The sequence below is a fragment of the Mycteria americana genome, chromosome 1 (genome assembly GCF_035582795.1).
Source record: "Mycteria americana isolate JAX WOST 10 ecotype Jacksonville Zoo and Gardens chromosome 1, USCA_MyAme_1.0, whole genome shotgun sequence".
Lineage (NCBI taxonomy): Eukaryota > Metazoa > Chordata > Aves > Ciconiiformes > Ciconiidae > Mycteria > Mycteria americana.
Window position 1 is genome coordinate 198,239,141 of NC_134365.1, and position 25,875 is coordinate 198,265,015.

General features: G+C 38.4%; 1 protein-coding gene and 1 long non-coding RNA gene across 10 annotated transcripts in view; one reads left to right on the forward strand and one right to left on the reverse strand.

Annotated features, from left to right (window-relative positions):
• Window positions 1-25,875, reverse strand: part of USPL1 (ubiquitin specific peptidase like 1) — a 422,463-nt gene that overhangs the window by 6,596 nt on the left and 389,992 nt on the right. Inside the window, exons 1-8 of one of the 6 annotated variants that reach the window (XM_075490816.1) lie at window positions 12,676-12,828; window positions 12,417-12,488; window positions 6,916-7,011; window positions 6,154-6,282; window positions 4,337-4,991; window positions 2,038-2,124; window positions 1,484-1,613; window positions 105-230 (exon numbers count right to left, since the gene is read on the reverse strand). In XM_075490816.1, coding sequence (XP_075346931.1) covers window positions 105-230; window positions 1,484-1,613; window positions 2,038-2,124; window positions 4,337-4,991; window positions 6,154-6,282; window positions 6,916-6,918 — 1,130 coding nt within the window. In that variant the 5' untranslated portion in view covers window positions 6,919-7,011; window positions 12,417-12,488; window positions 12,676-12,828. The other 5 variants (XM_075490810.1, XM_075490811.1, XM_075490813.1 and 2 more) reach the window with 5 other exon arrangements.
• The window catches only part of LOC142404266 (uncharacterized), a 41,787-nt gene continuing 28,635 nt past the window's right edge, over window positions 12,724-25,875 (forward strand). For 2 of the 4 annotated variants that reach the window (XR_012773797.1, XR_012773795.1), the window contains exons 1-2: window positions 12,724-12,885; window positions 23,151-25,129. This is a non-coding gene — a long non-coding RNA (uncharacterized LOC142404266). The remainder of the gene's footprint in view (window positions 12,886-23,150; window positions 25,130-25,875) is intronic. The other 2 variants (XR_012773796.1, XR_012773798.1) reach the window with 2 other exon arrangements.

A 25,875-nucleotide genomic window follows, 5' to 3' on the forward strand; every position in this document is an offset into this window, starting at 1 on the left:
TCTGTAAACCCAAGATAATAGTTTGGTTTTGAAAGTGATACATTCAATAAATGAAATGTCATAATTTTATGTATTTTATTTCAAGTTCATGTATTCAAACTTACTTTTCCAAAATCATCTGTCTTCTTTGAGATCTATCACTACAGTTATTACATGGTCCAACATGAATAGCGTTAAGTGGATGCCAATCAGGGATTATATTTGTGAATGTTGTTAGTGTTTTCCTAAATCTGGAGACACACACAAAAAAAGAGTAAGTTGAGTTGCTGATCAGGAAACAATAAATATACACACTTTACCAGGAGAAAAAAAAGTTACAAAAAGGTTATGACAAAGCCAAATTCTATTCATATTCATGCCATTTGTGTGAATTCCACTGTGACTGCATCACATCCAAGTCAGCACTGAATTCAGTTCTGCCAAACAGTATCAGTCACCATTTGTTCTCAGCAGCTCTGTGGCCTTCAGTTTCACATTATTTGCTCTTTCTCCCTTAGCATGTTATCTCTGTTTCCTTTCCAACATAAGACAGAGCTTGTACCAGGATCCGCATAATTTACTAGCTAATACAGAATCTCAAGGAGAGAAGGAAGCAGTAAGAAATTACCTCAGAATCTGTGTTATACAACATTTTGTTTTCAAAAAACAGTACATTCAGAGCTGAGATTACACTGAGGTTATATTGTATGAAAATACAATGTACGGGATATTAAAGTGAAATAATATAGTTTATTCATTCATTAGCCACAGAAAGGACTTCCTTTATATTCAACCTAACCTAGATTTTTCAACTTTTTTAAAAAAACACAGTATATAACAATGGCTCTTGAGCACATCCTATTAACCAGGACTACACATTAGCTGGCAGTGTAAGATAGCATTAATCTCATCTCACTTGGGAATCTAGAATTTTATTGTACAAACCTAAGAGAGTGGAGAGAAACAGGTATTTTTGAAGTAAAATGAGCTGTCTTCTGAAAGTGTCTCTTTTTCTGCTGACTCTAAAAGGAGCCTGACTGACTAGCTTGTACCTGCAGCTACACAGAACTAAATCAATTCTCAAGACATTACTTGCCTGTAATACTATTTTAAAATAGATAAATTATGTGAGCGAATCTCTGATTCTTTGCAGTCCAAATGAGTATTACAGATATTCTCCAATAGCAAAAGTGTGCCACGCATATATTCTTTAGAACCGCAACAACCCATATATTCTCAGCAAAATAACAGAGTGAGCATGGCCAGGGACTCACAGTTACCTATTATTTCTTTCTTAATTAAGTGATAATGTGGTTTCCCAAGACATTACACAGCAGTAAAGTATTTGCAAATGCTAGCCTAAAAAAGTGGATAGTGTAAAACTTCACCAACAAGCTTAAGCTGTACACAACCTGGAGATATGAAGAAAAATCAACTATTATATGCAGATTTAAAAAAGTAAGATAGAACAATTATATAGAAGCTACTTAAATAAAAATCTCACCGATCCCGGTATTTGTAGCCACAACATACACATTCAAACTTCCATGAAAATGAATGCAAGAATAGTTTCTCAGCTTGTTGATCCTGTTTTAAGAGTAGAGGGAGTGCAAACACTGGACTTTCCTTCTTACCTTCAAAGATGGGGCAGAAAAAAAGAGTCACTGAATATATAAAATCAGCTTTCAGTACTTCAAAAAGGAAGAAAGAAGATAAGCTTACTGCTATGATTTTAATTCCAGTTATCCCTTCAAGGCTGTATTTCTAATCCTCACAGCAAAGGGATTGATCCATGTTATTAGGTTGTTATCAATGACAATTTCACGACCACAGCACAGTTACAAAGACAAGAATATGCTCTCCAAAACTTCAAAACCAGTCAAGGGACAAAACAGCTGATCACACTGTGAAGTATGTCTACGTCACCAATAGAAACAAACGTATCTGCAAGCTGTCTGGTATGCATATCTACATACATATTTTTCTGTACTGACATACAAGGCTTTACATGTCGAGTTTACTGTAAGTAAATACTGAGATGCTACACCAATTACTTACCCAATTCACACTTAAGCTGAGGCTGAAGCTGTGTAAACATTCTGTTTCTGATTTCATTGAGATGAGATTCTGCTTTTGGAAGAACATCTAAAGAAAAAAATACATATGCCTTCATGTATTTGTGTAACACCCCCACCCTTTCACACACATATGTGCCCTTAACATGCACTCATTCTTTGCAAACTGATGCCTTTCATATTGACCTATACTTACCTAAAACTGTTGGTAAAATAGCCAAGTATTAATTGATTTGAAAATTAGAGAAGAATTTACAGAAGTTATACGCATTTTACTGCAGTCTGCTAACCAGAAATTACTTAACCTGACTTAAATTATGGCTAAGAGTGTGTACCAATAGCTAGATAGTCATGACATTTAAGGATAATGTAACTAGATATTACAGACCCTGGCAATTCAGAGATTAATAGTAGATTTTTAAGACCAAAAGCGCAAAAATTTGCTTACGTATTTTTTAATGATGTTATACAATTTGTAATAAAACATTTAAATGTGTTGTTCCAGATTAAATACTAATTTCCTAAGTCAGCCTTTAAAATAGTAAAAATAATTTTTTAAAATAGTGTGCTTTATATATCTTAGTATGTATTTTAAATTTGCAAGTTACGTCGTTTATTCACAAACATATTCTTTAAGCACAAGCAAGAACATAACTTCTACTATGCAATCATGATCACAACCTGCACAAATGAAAGGAAGGATTTAGAACAGCTGTTGAAACTATTTATTACTTATAAAATCTATGCATATAAAAAGGTAAAGAGAAGTTTCTTGCAGCTCTATTGCTTTTGATTGTTTTTAAAAACACCATATATAAAAGATGCTGGAAAACTACACAGAAGGGCAGAATAAATACTACACCTATTCTCCACAACAATACTCTTAATCCAATCCCCTCTCCACTGTTGCCCAAATAAACTAATTTGTTTTGCAGCAATTCCTGGAAATGAAAAGGTTTAAGTTACCTCAAATGACACTATATTCCAACACCTAACATCCTCATATAAGGGCTCTTGCACACCAGAGCTCCTTTGCAAACACAGCACAACAGAGCGGAAAGACACACATCTCAGGTTCTGTGATGGTAGAGGGCTTCCAGGTAATAGCTGAAAACCTAAAATCAAGCAGCCTGACTTTCTGGCAAGCAGAGTATATGAACTACTTCAGAATCTTTTTGGATTTTTTTTTTCCCCTCTGTAAAATAGTAAGTTTTCTCTGCCACAAGGTGGATTAAACCATTTTTGATACACCTATTATTTTTCCCAGGAAAGAGATTATATTCTTCAAGTTATGTAATGCTGTTCTGGGACTACAGTCTATATATTCAAACACACACTTTTCCTCAAATTTCTATTGAAAAAAAAAAAATCGTGAAAGATACTGGCTAACCAGAGATCTGTATTAATTCTCTAACAGGTGATCTCTTAGACGTTCAGACTTATGACACGAATGGGTCAGTTCAAGACAACTAAGAAAAATAGATCTTAGTTTGAGAGTCTTAAACTGAATCCACAGCACAGAAAATGATCAAAGGCCATACTAGAAGATTATAGTGACACATCCTCCTCTGACTCCAGCTGTGCTGCCTGGAAGGTTGCCCCCAGCTGCCCATGACTGCCCCTGTGCCTGGAGGTTACAGTCACTGAACCTGTTAAGCTGTACATGTGAGTACTCACTAACCCTTTCCAGACAATATGAACCAGGTTAATGTGTTTGACTAATTTTGACTGAAACAGGTTAGGAAAAGCACTATCATCCACAGCACAGCTTGCAGACCTCAGGCAAAGCATTCCTTCAATGAGCGCAACTGGAGCCAGAAGAGAAGAGAACATACGTTCCCGGCTTTACTATTTTTGGTGTGACAAGGCAACTGCCCATTTATACAAGGATATAAACCACAATAGAAATTATTTTGAAGATTAAGATTAGAACAGCATCCTAATAAGTTAACCAACAGAGGGGAAAGAAACAAAGTCAGGCTCAATTACAACAATTCACAAATTCTCTATGTGGGATATGACAAAAAAATTCAAGACATGCTTAGTGTTTGATGCTTTCAAAGTACGCACGTTTGCCCCACGAAAAACAATTTCAGAGGTTACCAGGATTCTGCTAGATAGAGCACATTACTCAGCAAATTCATGGTAATGAGTTGTAACTCATTCTTTTGTGATCTTGAAATAGAATGGAGGCATATTTAAATGCACTGTACCAAATTCTGCATATTTGTAGTAGATCAGATAAGTCTGAATATGAAGAAACAAGAGCTAAATTTACTCACCTTTTATTTTACTCCTTTTACAGGTATTTAGAAGCACAGTCGCTTCATTATATTTTGTTAAGAGTTCCTGGAGTAAGCATTTTCCATCATTGTATTCTTCTGCTAGAGCAAATGTTAAGGTTTCTAAGTGTACCAGTGCTGACAAAATACAATCTAACCAACAAAGCTTATGCACGTTTCTCCACTGAAGACATAAATCTGTGTTATTAGTGGAACCTTTGTCGTCTTTAAGCAAAATTTCAGATGTTGTTGAGCAAAGTTCAGAATTTGGTAAGAGTTGTGTTCTGGGACTAGAACCCTTACGACTTTCTTGATAGTTGTTGGTGTTGGTGGTTGTTTCAAAATCCACCTTCTGGATGGAGGACTCCACATTGTTACTAGGTTTTTGCTGGCCGTTTTGTACCACATCATGTAGGCTTGACTTGGGAATACATAAGCTATTCTGATAGCATTTGACAACAGGGTCTGTATTAATAGCGTGCTCAACATTTACCACATTATTAGTTCTTGCTTTTTTTGGATGTGATTCAACAGGAGAAAAGTCGCTGATATCACACAATTTCCTTTTCTTATGAGTAGATGGAACTTGATGATTTCCTGAATCAGCAGAAGTAATTATGCTGTTTAATGGTTTATAACCAAGTGGGTAGATACACTAAAGGAAAGAAAGAAAGTTACAGTGAAATCTACAAAGCAATTTCAGGTGAACAAGAGCTAAAAAAAGTACAAACCATACCCTTAAAAAGGAATGTAGGACTTCTATAAGTGATATTTTATTGAAATCAATACATAAATTCAACATATGTATGATAGGAAGGGTGTTTTATCCAACCACTGTCATATAAGCAATTGTGAAATAAATATATCAGTAGCGATAATCAACATTACTTTTCCAGTAAATACTTCCAACCCCTGAAAACAACCTAATTTTGCTAAGGAGAGTCCTCTTGTCTTATTCTGCTACATCCATTACTTTAGAGTACAGTTTTGGCATTATCATCTCGTGCCTGAGAGACTACTGGTGCCAAAACTGGCAGGGTACCTTTCAGGCTAGCCCGATGCATCACACCAGGTGTTGGTAGGGTCTTAACGTATATAGCTATTCTGCAACCAGAATATAGTAAAATCTGCTATTACCAATCTCTAGAATGATACTATGATTATTTAAAAGCGGGGAGGGATGGGAAAAGAAGTCAGAGACCCATATCTAGTCTAGTCTCTATCTACTAATTTAAGGGCACCAGTCCGTATGGGACTGCTATACCCTCCCCACATACACGAGCAGTGGAGAAGGGAGAGGCAGCAAAATCACGACTCAAGTATTAAGCAGCACAGAAATTCAGCTAAGGTTAAACTTAAAAGGAAAAAAAAGAAAAGAAAAGAAAAACATTGTAATTATAATTACAAACCTATTTGCATTACCCAGACTTAAAGAAGAGAAAATGGGAGACTCACATCTGCAATAGTCATCTACTAGTTACATGGATCATCAAATTTTCGCCTTGTATTCCGATTCGTACAAAGATTTATTTAATACCACTTGTGTTTTCTTGTTACAGAAGCAAAACTCTCCTTTATTCATTTTAGTCTACTCTTTTTAATTCTTTAGGGTAGCTAGCTGTGCCTAAACACTGCATGTACACAGGTTAGTCATGTTTTTGTCTATATACAGGCAAACATCATCCAGCATATGGACTCAAAGGGGTCCTATTTCAACAGTTTGCTTATCACCAATAAAATCTTGAACTTAAAGAGGTGTAACTGCTGAAGGTAAAGGCCTCTACACAACCAAACAAAACTGTTAATTAGTGTAATACCTGAGGATTTTGACAAAGAAAAATGGACTCTTGAAAATTAATGCGGTAAGTCCGTAAAACTTGGATCTGGCCCTTCTCTTTGCAGACTGGACAATACTCGTGTGCAGTTGTTTCCACAGGATTACAGTTCTAAAAAAAAAGAAAAAAAAAGAAAGAAAAAGCAGCATAGACTTACGTATTTCATATATTATCCCAAGGTAAGACATACATACATACCAAGATAGAAAACTAACATGCAACTTCTAAATATAATACCTAATACAGTATAAAAAAGTAAACTAGACTGGGGTTTTTAAAATATTTTTAAGATATATATTTGTGTGGTAGAATGTTCTAAATAAATTTATCTTTTGATTTAAATATTCAAACATTTAATAAGGTATCTTTAACTACACAATTTGCAACATTTCATTCTACTGAACTAAACCACAGGACACTTACTGCCAGGGAACACAAGCTCAGATCTTTGAAAGACAACTAAATTTTCATAGGAATGCAAACAGTTGTAAAAATAGTGCCAATAAAAAAATCATAGGCACAGATTTACTTAGAATAATCTTTCGCCATTGTTATAGATTTCCGTGGAAAATAATTTTGAGAATTTTTTTTGTAAAATTAAGACCAATTAAAAATCTCTCAAAGCAGAGAAAAATATGAACTTTGCACACATGTAAAACAAGTTTCAACTGACTTTTCCCAAATACCCCACCATGTGGAGTGTCGATTTCCCTATACCAGTCCCTTCTCCAATCACTTGCAAACCATTTGTAGTCTTCTGGGTATCCATCATTCTGAGCCACTGGCTAACTTATGTCACTTGTAACAATGTCATGACCACTAAGGATTTTTCAAAGACTCCTGAAAAATAAGAAGTAAATAAAACAATTAAAGAAAAATTAGATTAAATTTTGGAAAAATAAATACCAACAATAATGCAGCCTGTACTTTCTGTGAGAATGAATTCAGAAGAGTATTTTCTTAACTGAAAATACTTATTTTCTAGTGCAGATTATGAACTCAAAATTTTAATTTAAAGTCACATAACAGATTTAACAGCTTTAGGCCCTGAATTTGCAAGCTTATCTATTCTTTACACTCTACAAGGTCTCACATATTTTCCAAGTGCACTATACTTTGCAGAAATGTAGATGTCTTGCCTGGGCATCTCAGCTTACTGCATCTAACCCTCAGAAAGAAAAAACTTTTAAAATGGCTACAATAAGAGCCCATACTGTTATAGATGGCTGCTGACAAATATTAAAAAGAACAACCAACCAAAAAAACTCCACTGTTGCATCTTTCAAAACAGTGCATTTCATGCGTAATAAACTATTAAAAGTTTATCCTGCAAACATAACAATTTTTAACCACAGAAGGGCATCTTGCTGTTACTGCCACTTTTTGGAAACTTCTCGTAATGTTATTTTAATGTTATAGACTTTGTAGAAAACTAAAGCTCTTCCACAGTATCACTGCTATATAACTCTATTGCATATTTTACAAGTGACATTGAATATTCGATTTCAAATGATTTCTCAAATTCAGGGCCAAATTTTGCCTTTCTCACATACCACACATACACACAGACACATTTGTGGAGGACAACTTCAGTATGAACCAGGTACACATCAGAAGGCAGCTCCTTCAGTCCATTCCTTCACTGGTACTGAGGTTAACTACACCTTGAATCAGCCAGAAAAACACAGAGGTTTAGAACTACAGGGACCCAATTCTGCTCCTGCTGACTTCCAATGGAACTAACTAGAATAAATACATATCTCTTTAAGATGCAGGAGGACTTTAAGGAAAGTTGAATTGCAAAGTCATCAATGTAATATCTTTCCTTCAGCCACGGCTGTTCCCTTTTCATTACTTCCACTGAGTAACATCCTCTCCCACACCATGATGTCCTTTCAACCCTTTCTTACACTACAGCACTAACTCAGATTATAGCTCCTTTCGAAAAAAGAAATTTCCCAAGGCATTCTTGGAGACCTGTGTAAATACCAGTTCAACCCAAAACCATTTATAATACTGGTCAAGGAAAGACCCTACAGAACTGGACAGAATGCTAAAAACCAACAAAGCATGAATAAAAAAAGCACAGTAGGAAAATGTAACAACTCACTTCAAATCAGTCCCCAATGGCAACTTATGAGAGGGTCAAAATAAGATGACAGCGTGTCCCTATTGACACTTTCAATGTGTTCAGCAGCACTTTTCAGAATTACTGAGCTGCAGCATGTAAAGACGGTATACCCTGACTTATAAAACTAATGGTTGTAACGGAAGGTAAGAACATAAAAATATCAACCCACGTGCCTTAGAGCGCATGTTTAGTTTTCAAAGTAGAGTTGGAAGGTGTACAAGAAACAGTATGGTCCTGGGCTCACTCAAGGTAAAAATTAATGAATTAGCTCCAAGTATACAAGCTTGTTGGACTATAAAGGAAAGGCAAGCTCTCCCATTTTTCACACAGTGGCAGTAGCACTATCACGCTGTGACTCAACTGTATTATCATATATTTAGTCTAGCCAGGAACTTGATTTTTTTTAATATACAATTACAAGTTGTGCAGATATCAACCACACTGAAACACTTCACAACTTTACTCTCCATGCTATAGCTAGTAACAAAATGTCTCTAACTTGTTCAGGGGATTTTTAGTCAATTCCTTGGCCTGAAGCAGTCTCAGGTCTCCAGAGTAAATAAAATACATAGATCACATGACTGGAACTGTATGCAATTTCTCACCACATAAATACAACACATACTCAACAAGGTTAATAACACTAACCTGCAGGTTATTCCTTTTAAAGCATGCCTTGGTTTTATAAAACATATTTATTTATTTGCAAGTCCCTGTTTTCCCTGTCATCCCTCTCAAAAAGAAAGCAAGTATTTTTTTTCAGTTATGTTCTCTGTTACTTCTGCTCTTCTTTTTAAAGCTTAAATACTGTTCTGAGATGTACAATACCTCCCCCAACTATAATCACCCAGCAATAGTACTGTAGTACTGGAATCCAAGACTTTTATTGCACTTATGAATATAATAAACATTAAAAAAAATTACTAATTGTCCTTTTATTTCAAAGACAAACACAACAAGCAAATAAAACAGGTCTGCCAGTACGAGCTACACAGAGTGGTACCAAGTGGCCTGCCTGTACATTTAAGTATTTGTAACATTACAGCAAGTTATTAGTGATCTTTGCACAATGTACAAAAATTGGGCATCAGATCAACAGCTACCAAGAAAAACAGCCAATTAAGAGACTGCCGTATCAAGTTCTGAAACAACCTGTTGTAGCAATGGGCAATATCTGCATTACAGATGGGAAAGTACACAGGAATGCCCTTTCAAGCTTACTGGGTCATATTTTAAACCATTTATGCTACTTTCCTTCTTTTATCCTGGATACTTGAAAAATGTAATAAAAAATACGCTATTATGGACCTGGTATAATTATTAAGGCTATGGTTATGCTTCCTTGAGTAGATGAGTTGATCTAATGGATCGCTGCTGTGGAATAGGGAGGTGTCTTCTCTTTTCTATTCTTTCTCTCCCCCCACCTTCCCCGACAGCTCACATCCTTGTCAGACTTTCCACAAGCTAACCGAACTCACAAACCAGCAGAAAACTCAGTAAAGCACAAGTTTTTCTGCTATTCTAGTGAGTTAAATTGGCCTATGAAAAGGTCCAATGAGCTAGGGAGCCAACAGGGCAGAAGACAGAAAACAAGGAAAAGGTGAAGGATTGGAGAGATACAGGTTTGATGGAGGGACTGTTAGATGGATAAGGAACTGGCTAGATGGCCACATCCAAAGAGTTGTGATCAACAGCTCAACGTCCCAAGTAGAAAACAGTAATCTGTGGTGTCCCTCAGGGGTCTGTATTGGGACCAGTACTGTTTAATATCTTCATCAATGACATAGACAGTGGGATCAAGTGCACCCTCAGCAGTTTTGCAGATGACACCCAGCTGAGTGGTGCGGTTGACACGCCTGAGGGAAGGGATGCCATCCAGAGGGACCTGGACAGGCTAGAGAGGTGGACCCATGTGAACCTCATGAGGTTCAACAAAGCCAAGTGCAAGGTCCTGCACCTGGGTTGGGGCAATCCCTGTATCAATACAGGCTGGGGGATGAAGGGATTGAGAGCAGCCCTGCAGAGAAGGACTTGGGGATGCTGGTGGATGAAAAGCTGGATATGAGCTGACAATGTGCGCTCGCAGCCCAGAAAGCCAACCACATCCTGGGCTGCATCAAAAGAAACGTGTCCAGCAGGTCGAGGGAGGTGATTCTGCCCCTCTACTCTGCTCTGGTGAGACCTCACCTGGAGTACTGCATCCAGCTCTGAAGCCCTCAGTACAGGAAAGATATGGACCTGCTAGAGCAGGTCCAGAGGAGGGCCATAAAAATGGTCAGAGGGCTGGAACACCTCTCCTATGAAGAACGGCTGAGAGGGTTGGGGTTGTTCAGCCTGGAGAAGAGAAGGCTCTCCAGGGAGACCTTATTGCAGCCTTTCAGTATTTAAAGGGGGCTTATAAGAAAGACTGAGAGACTTTTTACCAGGGCCTGTAGTGACAGGACAAAGTGCAATGGTTTTAAATTTAAAGAGGATAGATTTAGACTGGACATAAGGAAGAAATTCTTTACGACGAGGGTGGTGAGATACTGGGACAGGTTGCCCAGAGAAGTTGTGAATGCCCCATCTTTGGAAATGTTCAAGGCCAGGTTAGACGGGGCTTTGAGCAACCTGAACTAATGGAAGATGTCCCTGCCCACAGCAGGGGGTTTGGACTAGATTACTTTTAAAGGACCCTTCCAACCCAAACCATTGCATGATTCTATGGTAAAAGGGACCTGAACCTTTTAATAATAGTGAGCTGTACCTTGTGAAACGGTACCTTATAAATAAAAATCAGTTACAAACTGCAGTAAGCAGATGACAGAACACTGATTACATTGCAGTGAAGGGAACATTTCCTCTTTGTTTAAATGCTATAGGGACACTTAAAAATGACCTTTCTGTAAATCACCTTACAAGTCTTCTTTCCTTCATCAAGGGGATACTGAAAAGATTAAAAGAAACAAACAAGAATCTGAGAAAAAAAAGAAAAATTTCCATTGTGTTGTTACCTATCCATTCTTTATACAAGAAGAAATCAGAGTATTAAGTTTTTTCTTTATCTGAGGTCATAACTATAAATATTAAAATCACAGCCCATTAAAAAAAAGAAAATTACAATTTTGGCCACAAATTGTATTCCATTAAGTGCAACAGTAACAAGACATCATTGCTGTTCACAAAGTAACTCTCTTCTACAGCACAGCCTGCATAAATTTCTTTCCTGCAAGAAGCCTAACACAGACTAAGGCAAATAAAGATAAAACTGATGAATTTGCAAAATAAACTAGCGTGCCACATTATTACTCCACTGTTCTAGAAGTTTCTTCTACATTCAGACTTCTCTTGAACCTCCTCATATTAAATGCTTTGATGGGTGTACAACAAGGGACAGGGACTACCGTGTTTCATTGACAAATCATTCAGTCCTTCTGAAAAAAATGTGAGTTAGCAAAAATATAGCCTAAACTAGTACAGTTTATTATAGCTGCAGCCAAGAGATGCAAGATTTCAGGAAGGGACTTGGCATAGGCAGAGCCTCAATCTCTGACCCAAGGCAGTAGAAATGATGGGCACAGGAGTGGGATACCAGCTAACCAGCTGCCAGGACTGTGCTGGCCCAGTGTGCTGGTTGCTGGCCTTCCTTCAACACCAAAAGGTGTGCAACTGTTTCAGATAAACCTATGGTTAAACAGCCTCCTTGATCTTTAATCCACATCCAGAGTGGTCCATATGCTATGGAAAGACTATAGAAGAAAAAGTGTTTATAGAGTTAATTGTTAGAACATAAGAAAACCTTGCAAGGGGAATATATGTATATACACGCATGCACTAGTACCTCACCAAGTGCATCTTTTATTAAACAGTGCTTTCAGCCAGCGTTACCCGAGCAGAGAGAACGCACACCTCAACCGCACAGCTACTGACATGAAATACTCAGTCGGCATTTAGAAACCCGAAAGGCAACCGCTCCACCACAGTCCACGGAACAGGCACCCCCGCAACCTGTCAAAGGGCCCGGCGTCGCCCGCTGAGTGCCGCGCACGCCGGGACCGCCCCTCCTGGAGACAACCACCCGGCCTGCCCGGCCCCGCGGCGGGGACAGGCGGCACGGCCCGAGCCCCGCTCTCACCTGCTGGCCGCCGCCGTGTCTCGGCTCCCCGCGCCGCCGCTCCCGGCCCTCGGCGTCGCGCTCCCCGGCGCCCTGCGAAGCACAGGCAGCCCTAGTCCCGAGCCCGCTCGCCACCGGCCGCCTCCCGCCACCGGCCGCCTCCCCTCAGCGGCCTTCCCGCGCGGCCCGCCCCCGCCGCACGTGCGCTTGGCGGGCGCAGGCACGGCCCCCTGCCGCGCGGCCGTTGGGCGCCGGCCGTTACTCGCCGGCCGTTACTCACCAGCCGTTACTCGCCGGCTGTTGGCTCAGAGCAGGCGGCCGGCGGCGTCAAGTGCGGCCCGCGCCGCCGCCCGCCCGGCTGCTGCGCAGTTTCCGGCGCGGCGCCGCCGCCATGTCAGCCCGCCCCGCCCCGCTCCCGGCAGGCAGCGGAGGCGGAGCCGCCGCCGGGCGGGAGCGGGGCTGCGCGGCGGCGGTGCGAGCAGCGCCTGAGGTATTCTCCCCTCCCCCTTGCCCTTCCTCCTCGCTCCCTCACGCGGAGCGGTGGGAGGGGACGATCTGGGCCGCGGCCCGCTCGCCTCTGTGGGGGCCGGCCCTGCGAGGAGCGAGCGGAGCACCGCTCCCCTCCGCCGCCTCCCCGGGCGCCCGAGCAAAGAGGGGGCCCGCTCCTGCTCCCCCCGCCTGCCGGAGGGGCGAAGCGCGGCAGCCGGGCCCGTGACGGGAGGCGGCAGCCCTGCTTGCCGTAGGCTTGCGGGCCCCGTGCCCCGCGGTGCTGGCCCCGGTAACGGGAGGGACCGCACTGCCGCCTCACAGCCGCGTCGCTCCTGACAATGCCTTTGCACGTTGCTCGGGGCAGGGAGTTGAGGATTAATCTGCAATTCACTGAACACTTGCTTAAAATCACGCCCAGGGTGTGGTTTAACCTTGTCCGAGGTTCGGTACCTCGCGTCTTGTCTTTCTCTCGTAGCACCGAGGCGCTGGTTCTGCCAGTTCCGCTTCTGCCGAAGCGCATGTGATGTGATGTGCAGGCTCCCTTTTGAAAATCTTTTCTCTTCAGTAGCCTAGACTTTGCCTTGCAGTCGTTTTTGGAGGTTTCAGTCTCAAGAGGTCGAGGTGATGTGGGGCTCTTGGTCCCAACGAGCATTTCTGCACTAGCAGTCTCAGGCTGAAATAGCTCAAGTATTTGATGCTAGCTTTTGAATCCATATTGGCCCCTTTTCCTCGAGCGTGAGCTGCAAGGAGCTCAACAGCAACGGCATTTAGGTCAGTGCTCTGCTTCAGTTACGTCAAGAAGGCTGTCAGTGTGGACCACGCCAGCCTGGTCTCTGGGGCTGGAGGATGGAATGAGTCAGGAAATTGTTCTAGTGATAGCACGAAAAATGCCTTCTCTCTTATTGCCTGCCTCTGCTTTGCGGACACCATACTCTTGGTCGTGTTTTTAAAAGCATTTAGCATTATATGATTTACATGGTGAAATAATCTGTTAGTATGATGGCTCCATTGTAACATCCGTAATCTAGCTTTTTGCTGTAGTTATTCCTTTAATTTGTACAGTAATGTTTTGAAGTTTGAATTAATGTTTGAGGGTATTTTGTTCTATTGGAGGACGTTGTTTGCCTGACTGGAGAAAGACTATAGTGAAACTTGGTAATAATTTTGTGAGTACTTTTTGTAGATTGATCTTGGGTTTTGATTCATTAGTGCTTTCATTGTGGAGAATGTATTTTTTCCGTGTACTTTCATCAGGAGTGTAAAGCACTTTTGGGTATGTTGAGTAGAAGGAACTGACTGGCTCTACAGGCATTGAGACTGGTGTTTCTACATACACATCAAATGCAGTGTGTGTATTTCATCTCTTTTTCAGTTGCTCTATTTGACTGTTAAAACTGGTCAAATAATGCAATCTACTGAATAATATTGTTAAGTAGTTTCATTAGGTAGTTGTATGTATGCAATGATTTTCTTCGTGGCATTTTAGGACTCTTTAAGTAGTGTGTTTTGAGCCCTAGTAATACTTATTTATGGTTAAAATACAGTGTTTGGATGTATGAAAATTAATATATGCTCTGTTTATTAATTTCAATAATAAATTTTTAGTTTGTTTTCATTGTAGTTTAAGTTTTTACTTTTCCCAGGGGTGACTCGTTTTGTTTTGGGCGTCCACCAAGCATAAGCTTTTGTTTCAAGTGTATACTGCCTAACAGATGATGTGGTAAAAGGTGTTTGCTTGTGTGTGTGTTTGTGCTCTGGAATGATTAAGTAGATGTTTTTGCTGCTTGTTAGCATGGACTGACTTTGAAAAAGCTCCAGTATAGATTCCAGTTCTCTGATCACTTAGAATTCAAGACTTGATGCTGTTAAGATTTTTTAAAGCTACCTAATGCCTTCATTTTCTGTTTTGTTTCCCCCCTCCCCCAGCTTTTTTGGTAAGTTAACTAATATTTGGGGACAGACTTTTTAATAGGGCCTGTAACGATAGGACAAGGGGTAAGGGTTTTAAAATACAAGAAGGTAGATTCAGACTAGATGTAAAGAAGACATTTTTTACAATGAGAGTGGTGAAACACTGGCACAGGTTGCCCAGAGAGGAGCTAGATGCCCCATCCCTGGAAACATTGAAGGTCGGGTTGGATAGGGCTCTGAGCAACCTGATCTAGTTGAAGATGTCCCTGCTTATTGCAGGGGGGTTGGACTAGATGACCTTTAAAGGTCCCTTCCAACCCAAACCATTCTATGATTTCAGGTATTTTCTATATACCGTTCAGTACCACAGTATAATTTACTGGTATTCCTCCTTTTTTTTACTCCCTGACATTCAAGTTGAATAAAGGAAAGCTTGGGGCAAAGAAAGAATCCAGACCTGAGTTTTTCCATGTGCTTGAGGAAGAGAGTTGCATGTTGGCAAAGAAAAGAAACTGAGGTTTTTAATCTCACAACACAATAGAACTTTGCTTGGCCTGAACAAAACCATCCTAAAGTAGTATTTACTATATGGTGCAAACTCCAGAGTCACCAGGAATTGGTTTGGGTGTTCCACATGTAGACTAGTAATGACTTTGGGCTCTAGTTAGACTGCTATTTACTCAACTAGATTTGGTTTAGATTTAACTAACAATGTATAAGCACATGGCTTATTTCTAGTTTTATTGATTTCTGTCTTTACCTTCTTAAACTGTTTTTTTTCTTAACATGGGAGGAGTAGAAGGGTTTTCTGATACAATTTTTGAAGTTGCTTTGGTTCAGGCAAGTGAACATACATATCTGATTTAACTTTCTGAATCAGGGCATCCTCTTGTTGCGCTCTGTTTTCAAGCGTAATTTGCCAACTTTGTGATTACATCGGCAGTAAAGACTTTAAAACAGTTTAAGTATTAATTTTAATTTATTATAATATTTCTAAAAGGCGTATCTGGAATGGGCACTTGCTGTGTCTGAAGCCTCTTGGCATGCACATCAAGCATGTAGTGTAACAGGCAAAAAACCTCTTCTTTTTCTGTTAGTATGTTCAGATACAGAGGAGAAAAATTAATCATATAGAGGCTCCCCCAGCCCCCAAGGTGAACTCTAAAATGAGTGTTTTTTAAGGGTTGATATATATGTTGTTTTCAAAGGGTAACATATCTGTACCAGGAATCATTATCTGGAAAATAATTACGAATGTTGGGGAAATAATATTCAGGGCATATATTTAGAAGATTGTACTCAGGCTGAGAACATATGCTATTCATGTGTGTCTTCTAAAAATATTTTCACATGCAAATTACACACCCGTTGGCTGCTTACTTCTAACCAGATTGTCACTGCATGATGGTCCCTGACAAACTGAATATGGAGTGGGAGGTACCAACTGAAAACTTTTGCTCTGAAGGTTTTGTTTCTCAGGTTTTGTTTGCTTGGCTTTCCTTCTTCTTTTTCCAAAAACTAATAGAAGAATATTAAAATTTAAATTTGCAAAATGCTATTTTGGAAATGTAAGAAGACGACAGTAACTAATTAATTAGATATATACCTCTTTTTCTCTTTAATGCTTAAATACGTTATTAATGTTCTGTTATTAAATATATACCACAAGAAAGCTTACAGTCACAATAATCTCAACTTTGATAATTTTTGTGTATATAAAGTCAAGATTACTGTGACTAAACTTTCTTGCATTTCATAACTAATTTTAAGTCCACAAACTACTAACATTACTGATTTTATTGTGTACATGTAGTATCCTTTGGCTATTGCATTGTAGTATTTTAATCAGGCAGAGGGAGATCTTTTTTGAGACAGAGGTTATAAAATCAGTAGCTAAAACATGAGGCCATGTTCTTTTTTGTCAACCGCTACCTGTTTAAATCCTTTTTTCTGGAGTAAAAAACTCTTACAAGATATTTTTATGACTTTTTTTTTTTTTCCCTCCTATACTTTTGAAAATAAATGCTACATTGTTTCCCTACTATGCTGTCTGTAGCCTTGCCAAAGCAGGCTGCTCTGAGTTAAAGGTAGATTCCCCCCCCCCCCCCGCCTTGGGTCATAAGAGTGGCTCTTATTTTGTCATTCTCAACAGGAGCATCATCTTTGCTCTGTAGCAAAGAGAGAAACTGAACACTTTAGGCCTGATGCAGTGTTCTCAGAAACCACTGCAAAAATTTCCATTTGGGAATTGTAGCTGGCCTTCAAAATACTTTTTCTTAATTTTCATTCTATTCTTTTGAGTTATTTTACCTCCCTGTCCTACAGCCTGTAGGCCTCTGACTCCATTCCAGTAGGAAACAATAGCCAAAACTCAGTAGCTTTGGGGTTTTCAGAAATGAATTTTTTTCAGGAATATTTCTAGCGGGAAAGTATCAATGATGAAATGCAGCCTCAGAAACCCATGTAAAGATGGGTGATGTTTGGTATGATCATGGTTGCTGTGTTGTGCACTTCTGTTCTTAGGGTTCTTCCAACAGTTAGGTTGCATTCCTGTGGCATCATGGTGTTGCATTGCTACTCTTAGTGCAAGTCACTGTGAATAGAAAATACATTTTAATGTTGATGGAAGAAATTGAATGGGACCCAGAATGAGATAAGATAATAACAGTCAAACAAAATTCATGTCTCTGTAAGGGCAAAGATCATGGCTAGCTTGATTATGATGGTAAGCACTTTAAAAACTGATGTGGAAGTTTGGAGATGGATTGGTTAAATGACATGCAAAATAAAAAGGATTAGAGCAAGCAAAGTGTTTTTGAAATTAAGTGAACAAATCATGGATCATATTTGATGCCCAAATATGATATGTGGGTTTCTGGTTTCATACTGTTTTTTTAATTGGTGTTGCTCTTTAAAGGCAGGTTATAATTGACTCTCCTTTTTCTTTGGCCGTTATACTGACTATCTGTTCTTCTGCATGAAAGTCTGCGATATCTGAGATTTTTTTTTTCCTAATTATGATTATAGTTTTAAGTGATTGACTTATGGCAGAATTCGAATACATTTTATCAGTAAGGTGATTCATTAGGTTTTCTTTTTGGCAATAGCAGCTGAAGGCAGTGTTTTACAGGACTTAGGAAAATTGGGATGATGTGCTGTTTCTGTTTTGTGTGTATTAAAATGTGCTGTTTCTCTTTTGTGTGTATTTATAGAAGGGAAATCAACTCCAAATTATGTATATGCAAATATACAATATTTGATGTAACATATGACTCTTTAAAAAAGGATCAAATTGTTTCATTCTGTTTTCAAAGTAACTTTGAAGGCTGGCTGTTTTGTTTTCTTGAAAATAAGCAGTAATCAAACTTATTAAAGTTGAACCCTTGTGTCTCTTGGAAAAGGTTTCTAAATATCTTGCCTGCACAACTTGGTTTAGATTTTGGCAGAACGAAGAATATTAAGTAACACACTCGCTGCCCAAGAAATAACCAGTTCTAGTTCTTGTTGCACTCTATAACTTGCCTTAGACATTTTTTATGTATTCCAGTTTCTGGTACTTTCAAAAGGAAGGAGTCTTTTCAAGTAAACTGATTCTGTGTTGGTAAGATGGCATTCCATACTGAGAAAGAAGGAGCAATGATATATTTCGTGAAGAGTTTAAAAGTGACAGTTTATCCATTCTTACTTTTCTAGTTAAACTTACACTGACATATTGTTACATATCCATTAGAGACTTTTCCCTCCAGTACTTACAGATACTTGAGCTAAATTTTATCACCATTATCTTGTGGTCCTTTTCTTATTTAGTCTTGGATTTTTTTTGCTTTCTACAATCCCATTTAGGAAAACATCCTGTGTAAGGATGCCAATGCTGTTATAGCCACTGGCACTATGCATAAGCAGAGGCTCCAGTTGCTGGCATCTCTTTTTCTAATAAGTGCAGACTTGGTGGGACTGTGTGAACTTAAAGTCTTTGCAAAATCTTTCCTGTTTTTGAATTATCCTTTGGTGTTTTTTTTAATGTCTGAAAAGGTAGTATCAGGCTTGGTGTTAATGTGTATTTGTGAAACAGCTAGTAAATCTGATGGTATGAATTCATTCCTTAGGTAGAGTTAATCAAAGAAAATAATTTGTCCTTAGGAAGCGTAGGACGTAAATATTTTTATATGTCAGTTTTTATTTTGTGGTGGTGCTGAGAGGCCACATCATGATTAAGTTTTGTTATGTTGGTTGCTGTAAGAATACATGAGGTTCTTCACCCCCAAAAAGCGAACATTTTGAGCCTGGAGACCATTATCCTTCTCTAAATAAATAAATAAATAAATGTTTAAAAAATCCCCAAACTCTTTGTAGAGCATTTTTCTATAATTCTTAGGTCCTGTGTTGGCAGGGGTTGTGGGGAGTGGATGGGGGGATGATAGTGGTGACAAAAAAACTATTTTTTTTTTTTTCCCCAAGAGCCTAAAATATCAGTAGTTCAACTTATAGCTGAAACCAAATATTACTACCTTCTTGTTTGCTGATGTAAATTTATCACCCCTCTCATTCTCATGTGTTGCAACCTGTTAAATGCATCTAATAGCATGTCCTCTTCCCTGTCAATATCTCAACCTTTCTTTATACTTTAAAATTAGAGATAATATGTTCCAAAGCTGTGATAATGTTCAGTATTTGTTCTACATACAGCATAATCTCTACCTTTGCCTTTAGAACAGAAGGGAATGGCAGTAATTCTCCTTTTCAGTCTGATAGTGCTTTTTGCTTATATCAGAAATGTTGTTAACTAGCCACACTGGTAATTTTCATATAACCTGCAGTGTGTTAATGCAGAAGTTTTTGAGATGTGCTCATGTCATGTCATCTGTATATAAATGTCATTCTCTCTCCGTCTCCCTCTCACCCCTTCTCCCCCGCCCCTTTTCCGTCAAACTTGTCAGGAGTTTCGTACCTTGGCCAAAACTCAAAACCAACCATCTGCTTTTTCTATGGCAGCAGCACCTAGCAAGGTTTGCATATATCTGTCTTTGTCAGATATCATGACAGCATCTCCTTGCAATTTGTTCACTCTTCCCTCAGACAAGGTGCCAGGACAGTGACTTGTTACTTGGTAGTCAGGTGTTGAGCTTCCTCTCTCAACTAGAATGCCAAATACTATACAAGGTTCCACAAATGTGGAAATGCAGTTAGTTTTGTTGCAAACAAGTATTCTTTAGTAAAATTTTACTTTCTAAAACACAAAAGCAATATAGTTTGGTATTCAAAGGGAACTTAAATATTTAGTAGAATCATTCAGCTTTATTAATCAGAAAAACATAAAATGTTTCTTCACAAAACTATATCTAAGGTGGAAATTTTGCTGGTGAAGATATTCTGTCAGTTTGGGGATCTGTCTAATCTCTCTTTTTTGGCTTTAGAATTGCTTCCTTGATTCCTGTCTCTTGCTGCTTCCCACCTGCATCTTTTAACCATGTCCCTTTCATAATTGTGTGGTTGATGCATGTGCACCATCATGTGACCTAACTTCTGCCACTTATATACTGGCGGGAAATTTTGTTGAGAGGTCTAAATTTAACTCTTTTTGTGGATAATTAAGAGTAAAATTCTTGGAGTACCCTGTACTTTAAGAGCTAGTATATCAGGTCAAATAGGGACAGGCCCTCTATGCAACCTAGCATACGCCTGTGGCTATTAATGAATGCTTGGGGAAGGCATGTAAATAACATCTTGAACTGTAGAATTTAAAAGGCTTTCAGTGTATTTTTTTAAATACTGGTGTTTAAAAATGCCTTTCAGATAGGCCTAAGAGCAAGGTTATCAAAGCTGCTAAAGTAAATTTCTTTCTTTCTATATATATCCTACTGCTGTTTATTTCTTGTTGCTGTTGTTACCACTTAAAGAGCATTTTTATGGCTTGCAGTAAACAAATGACCATGAAATCCTAATAAATGAACAAAGTAAATAAAAAATATTATGTTCTCTTTCAGTTGTATTAAATAAACTTAATTTTAATTAAGTTGTATTAATCTCTGAAGTTATTTACAATAGCAGGTAATAAATGTTTAAATAAAATAATTATTTAGAGGATGAGTTTTTCTTTTCTATTTAGTTAGTGTGGAAGAGTTCATGTATTGCCACACAGCGCAGGTAAAATGTTACTGTATTTCATGCTTCAGAACAGAGGGATGTTACTGAATTAATATAAGGCAAATTTCTTTTGTAATTCAGCTTGTGTTGTTGGGTAATCATGGTTTTATAAAACATTTCAACTTTTTTTTCTTTTTGTATTTGGATTGTTTCAGTGATTTTTTTTTTTTTTTATTATTATTATTGGTTTTTTTAATTAGCAGTGCTGTACCATATTAGATCGCTTCTTCATGCATGAAAGAAGAGGTGTAAACTTGAATACAAATCCAACACAGAGATCCTTATCACAGCAAAATTAGAGGAACAAAATAAAACTGCAGTACTAAAGCACAGGTTCCCAAACTTACTCTGATGAAGTTTGGTCACTGGTATTGATGATTAAAAGACTGTTGGTGCCAATGGTGTTAATTTTCCTGGTTTTATAGGTATATCTCAGAGCAGGACCTCTATCCTACATTCATCAGTCTGTGAAACACACCTGAAACCAGGACCCAACTCTGTGCTTCCTGCCTTGCTTACTGGTTTATCACCCTCCACTTCACTCTATCCTATTCTCATATACCAAAATCTACTCATGTATAGCAGGCCCACTTCCAAAACTGCTCTCAAAACAGCACCTGCTTAGAAGATGTTTAAAGTGAAATGAAAGTGTGATACTGGTTACAGGGGTAGCTAGGAAGTACTATAATGTGCCATGCTTAGGAATAATGTATGGCAAATAACTGGTCCCACAAACCCTTCTGCAGATAAGTAATCCTATCAAAGGCAGTTGAATGCATTTGATTACGGATTACATGCGATTAGTGGTCTGCAAGGTGAAGAGTGCGACCTGTATCATTAATGAGTAGTCACATATTAATGCTGCTTTGAGCAGGAGGTTGAACAAGATGACCTCTGAGGTCTGTTCCAACTAGAATGATTTTATGATTATCACACTCGTATTATGCAAATAGGTATTTCATTTATAAAAAAACATATTAATTGAATAAGCTAAGCCCTAGCAAGTTGGTGCAATTATTTTTACCTATTGCATCATGTTGTAGCATTGAGTTGCAAATTTGACTCAAGTTTAAGATTTAAAACAATAAGAGAAATGCACCCGTGCCTTTTTGCCTATTGCATTGAATTCCTTGTATAGGAATTCCTTCCTAGCATACAGTTGACTCTGTTCCAGTTCTGGAACTAGTCCAGAGTAGAGTGCCTGAGTATTTGATGCTTTATGTGCAGCTAAGCTGTGTGAATGGACTTAAGCTTACTCTGCCTATTTCAGGTACCGCTAGCACTGAGACTATGGTAACAAAGCCATCAGGTTAGCAGTCTAAGAAAGGCTTGAAGCCCTAAAAACTTTCTGAAGCAAGGACTCAGAATGTGAGGGGGCATTCTTATATTTAAAAAAACAAAACAAAATGCACCACCACCCCAAAAAAACCCCAACAAAACCCACCACTGTTAGAATATACAATGTAGATTCTGAATGTATGTAGATGCCGAGACGCAACTGGTTGAGTTTAAAAACAATACATGTTAAGTGAATGTTAAGATGAACAATCTTTACCATTATTTAAGAAACTGTATTTTGATTAACGGTAATATGATCCTTCTTATTAAGATGTATGGGGAATTCATACGGATTTCCTTCCTGTGTTTGGATAAAATTTGTACCTATTGATACCTCTTTAACTGTTCTCATTTAGTATTTTTCATGACTTACTTTTAAGAAAGAAGTTGGTGATGAGGGAGGAAATCTCAAAATTACTGGCTGTAAAAGGCCAATCACTTTCACACACACATGACCAGAAATGTTTTTATGTAACATTTTAACCCGTCCAAATACATGAATTAACCACAATAACAGAATATAGTTGTTGTCATGTCTTATTGGTGACAGCATATTTCAGGGAAATACTTGGTTATTTGTATGCTTTTATTTAAAAAGAAAAGGAGGATGGTAACATAGTAAGTAATGTGTTAAGGACTTGACAGGTCTCCTGGACTTTTAGGGAGTATAGAAAGCAATTAAAAGGAATAAGAGGTGCTAGGAAGGAGCGGAGTGATTTCTTTATGCTAGATGTTGTGGACATTTTATTCTTTTCAAATAATGTTGATAAGACATTATCTGATTATCAGAGTAGAGAATCAAAAGATTGAATGCTAGAATAAAGTTCTAAAGACCCCTAAGTCATGAGGACTCGATGCGATTCATACATTCAGTGCTTCTAAAGGATGAAGTGGCTGATCTGCTAAGAAGAATGCATCTCGTTAGGCTGAGATGCTGTGCCAGAAGACCGGAAGCTATCAAGTGTTGTACGTACCGTACTTTTAAACTGAACACAAGGAGCAGATCTGGAATTTGCAGACCAAGGACTCATATTTTAATGCCACGTAAGTCAATTTGAATACTAAATGGATAGTCAAGTAGTTCTGTGAGCACAAGATCTAACAGCACCTAGTTTCCTGTGTAGTTATGTCTTAGAGGTAATGAAAAGTACCAGCTGCAGTTGGGGTATTTATAAGGCGTGTCTCTTATGTGTTTGTTTTCTAATAACATGGGCATATGCTGCAGCCTCTCCTTCAGTTTGGGCAGTTTGTGGGTCAGTCTTCTCTATCCACCTGCCCAGTACCTGGAATTCTGAAATCTCTGAATTCTTCTTAAACTGTAAATGACTTTTGAATCTTCCTCTTTGACAAAATTGTTTGAAATCAGGTAGTGGATTCAAAAGTTAGAAAGACGTAACCTAGGCAGACACATTAAACAGCATTAACCCTTTCTGTCTTTAGTTGTCTAAACAATGTTCTAAGTTGGTTCTGTTGTTAGTGGAAAAGAGAGAGACACACCCACATACATATTCGTATACTCATGTGTAGTTCATGTACACGTGTGCCATGTGTAGTTCATCCCACCTTCTTAAATTTACAACATATGGCCTCTGGCAGGAAACTGTAACCCAAGCAATTTTGGTGTGGTCCTACAAGCACTGATTTTTGGTGCAATTGTGGGGACAGTGAACTGTGATGCAGAGATGGAAATGAAAGGTAAAGCAGTCCAAGAATACCCTATACTGCTTTCAGTGGCAAAGCTGTGATCTACCTTGTAATTTACACTTAGGTGACAACAGTAGTTTCTGAAGTGCTGACATTTGTAGCTGCAATTAGCTACGTGCTCTTGTTTCTTCATTTTCCCTCCTGTTGTATTAGCACAGTCATTTGTGTCGTCATGCAGTGACTTGGATCAGGAAATTGATCCTGACTTGAAGAGGAGTCTATGACAAGCAGCAATTTTTAGCCCAAGCTGGTTCCTCAGTGTGATACAGTGAGTGGCTCCACCAGCAGATACGTCTACGCAAATGAGGTTGTGGCACAAGGATGAGAATAAGCAGCAGGAGGGTCATCTCTGAATTGTCACATGTACCAAAATACATGTTCATCAAATTATGCCTCTAGAATCTGTCTTAGAAGTGATTAATCTTGTCCTCAAATAAGCATCCAAAGTAAAATACTATACACATTCTGTAAAATCGGACTATACACAAATCTGTAAAATTGTGAGGAACTTGAGGGCAATCTTCTAAAGCTGGATATATTAGCATAACAACGGTAGATGTCATTTGATATTTGCAGTTACAGAATAATTCACAGTGGAAGGAATAACTTGAACTACTTGAAGATAATTCTAAATTACAAGTAAATGTTCTGCAAAAACACATGTGTCATTATAGATGCCCTGGTGAAAACTTCTTTGCAGTGTGCCCACCGTAAAAGAAGAAGCCCTAAAATTTATTGAAATGGTGCTCCCCAGTAGCATTAAATGGAAGTTCTTTACCTGGGCATTTCTGCTCAAATGAACTGTCCATCTGGTTTAATTAAGTCACTTATGTCTATGTGCTTATTGATAAAGTAAGTATATCTTCTGTGTGTTTTTAAATGCTATTGATAAATAACAAGTTCTTGAAAACTAAGTAAAGTCTTTTCAGCAAGCTTACAGAAAATAAAGCCTCTGCGTTTCTTGCTTTCAGTTCAGTTTCTTCAGATTATCTGTAATTTTTCAATAATGGCAATACATTCATTCTGCCATTTGGAGGAGCCTGTGCCACAGAATAATGATCTGAAGAAAGCTCACTTACTTTTGCAAGGAAGAGTCTTCATTTGGGAAGTAGTACCGATGCAGCTAAGAGGTGCTTTGTCAAGTTCAGGTAAGTGCTTTTTCTTTGTTATTTTTTAATTATACTTATTCAGGTTTTGGTAGGCTGGCATTTCATTTAAATTAGCATACATGCAGTGTCATTTCAGAACCTGTCAGCCTTTGCGTTGGTCATTTGACTCGTAAAGTATCTTGAAATGAAAAGGCACATTGCAGTAGCATGCATCCTAACGAGATGAATGGAAGGAAATTGTTGTCTGGAAAATGATTTTAGCATAATTTATTGTCTCTGGAGTAGCTGTTGAGGATGGAGATGATGATCATAATGACACAATTCCCTTTTGCTACAAGTTATTTTTCGGAGTTTTCTTATGTGTTTCTTTACTTTCTGAATTCAATATTTTGCTAAGCCAGAGTTGTTTTGGATGTGTTAATTATTTCCCCTGAATGATTTGAGACTTAATTAAAAGGAAGTCATGGTCAGGTTTTCACAACTTGGAATATCTTCAGATTTTCTATTGAAAAAAATCAGCTTTTGAATTTTCTGCCAGTCAGAATTTTTTTCTAAAATGGATCCTTAAACCTTGGCATGGTAACACTGGATCAGGATTTAATTTTAGATGAATGGTTACTGTATGTTGTGTTTATTTTTTCTAGACATCCAATTATTTTTATAACATAATAATGACTTCATAGCAGAAGTTGGTTTATAGTCATAGTCTGCATCGGAACTGTATGCAATGTACATTCAATAAAGAAGTGTTAGCAGTAGAATAATAAAAAAAATATGAATATTTA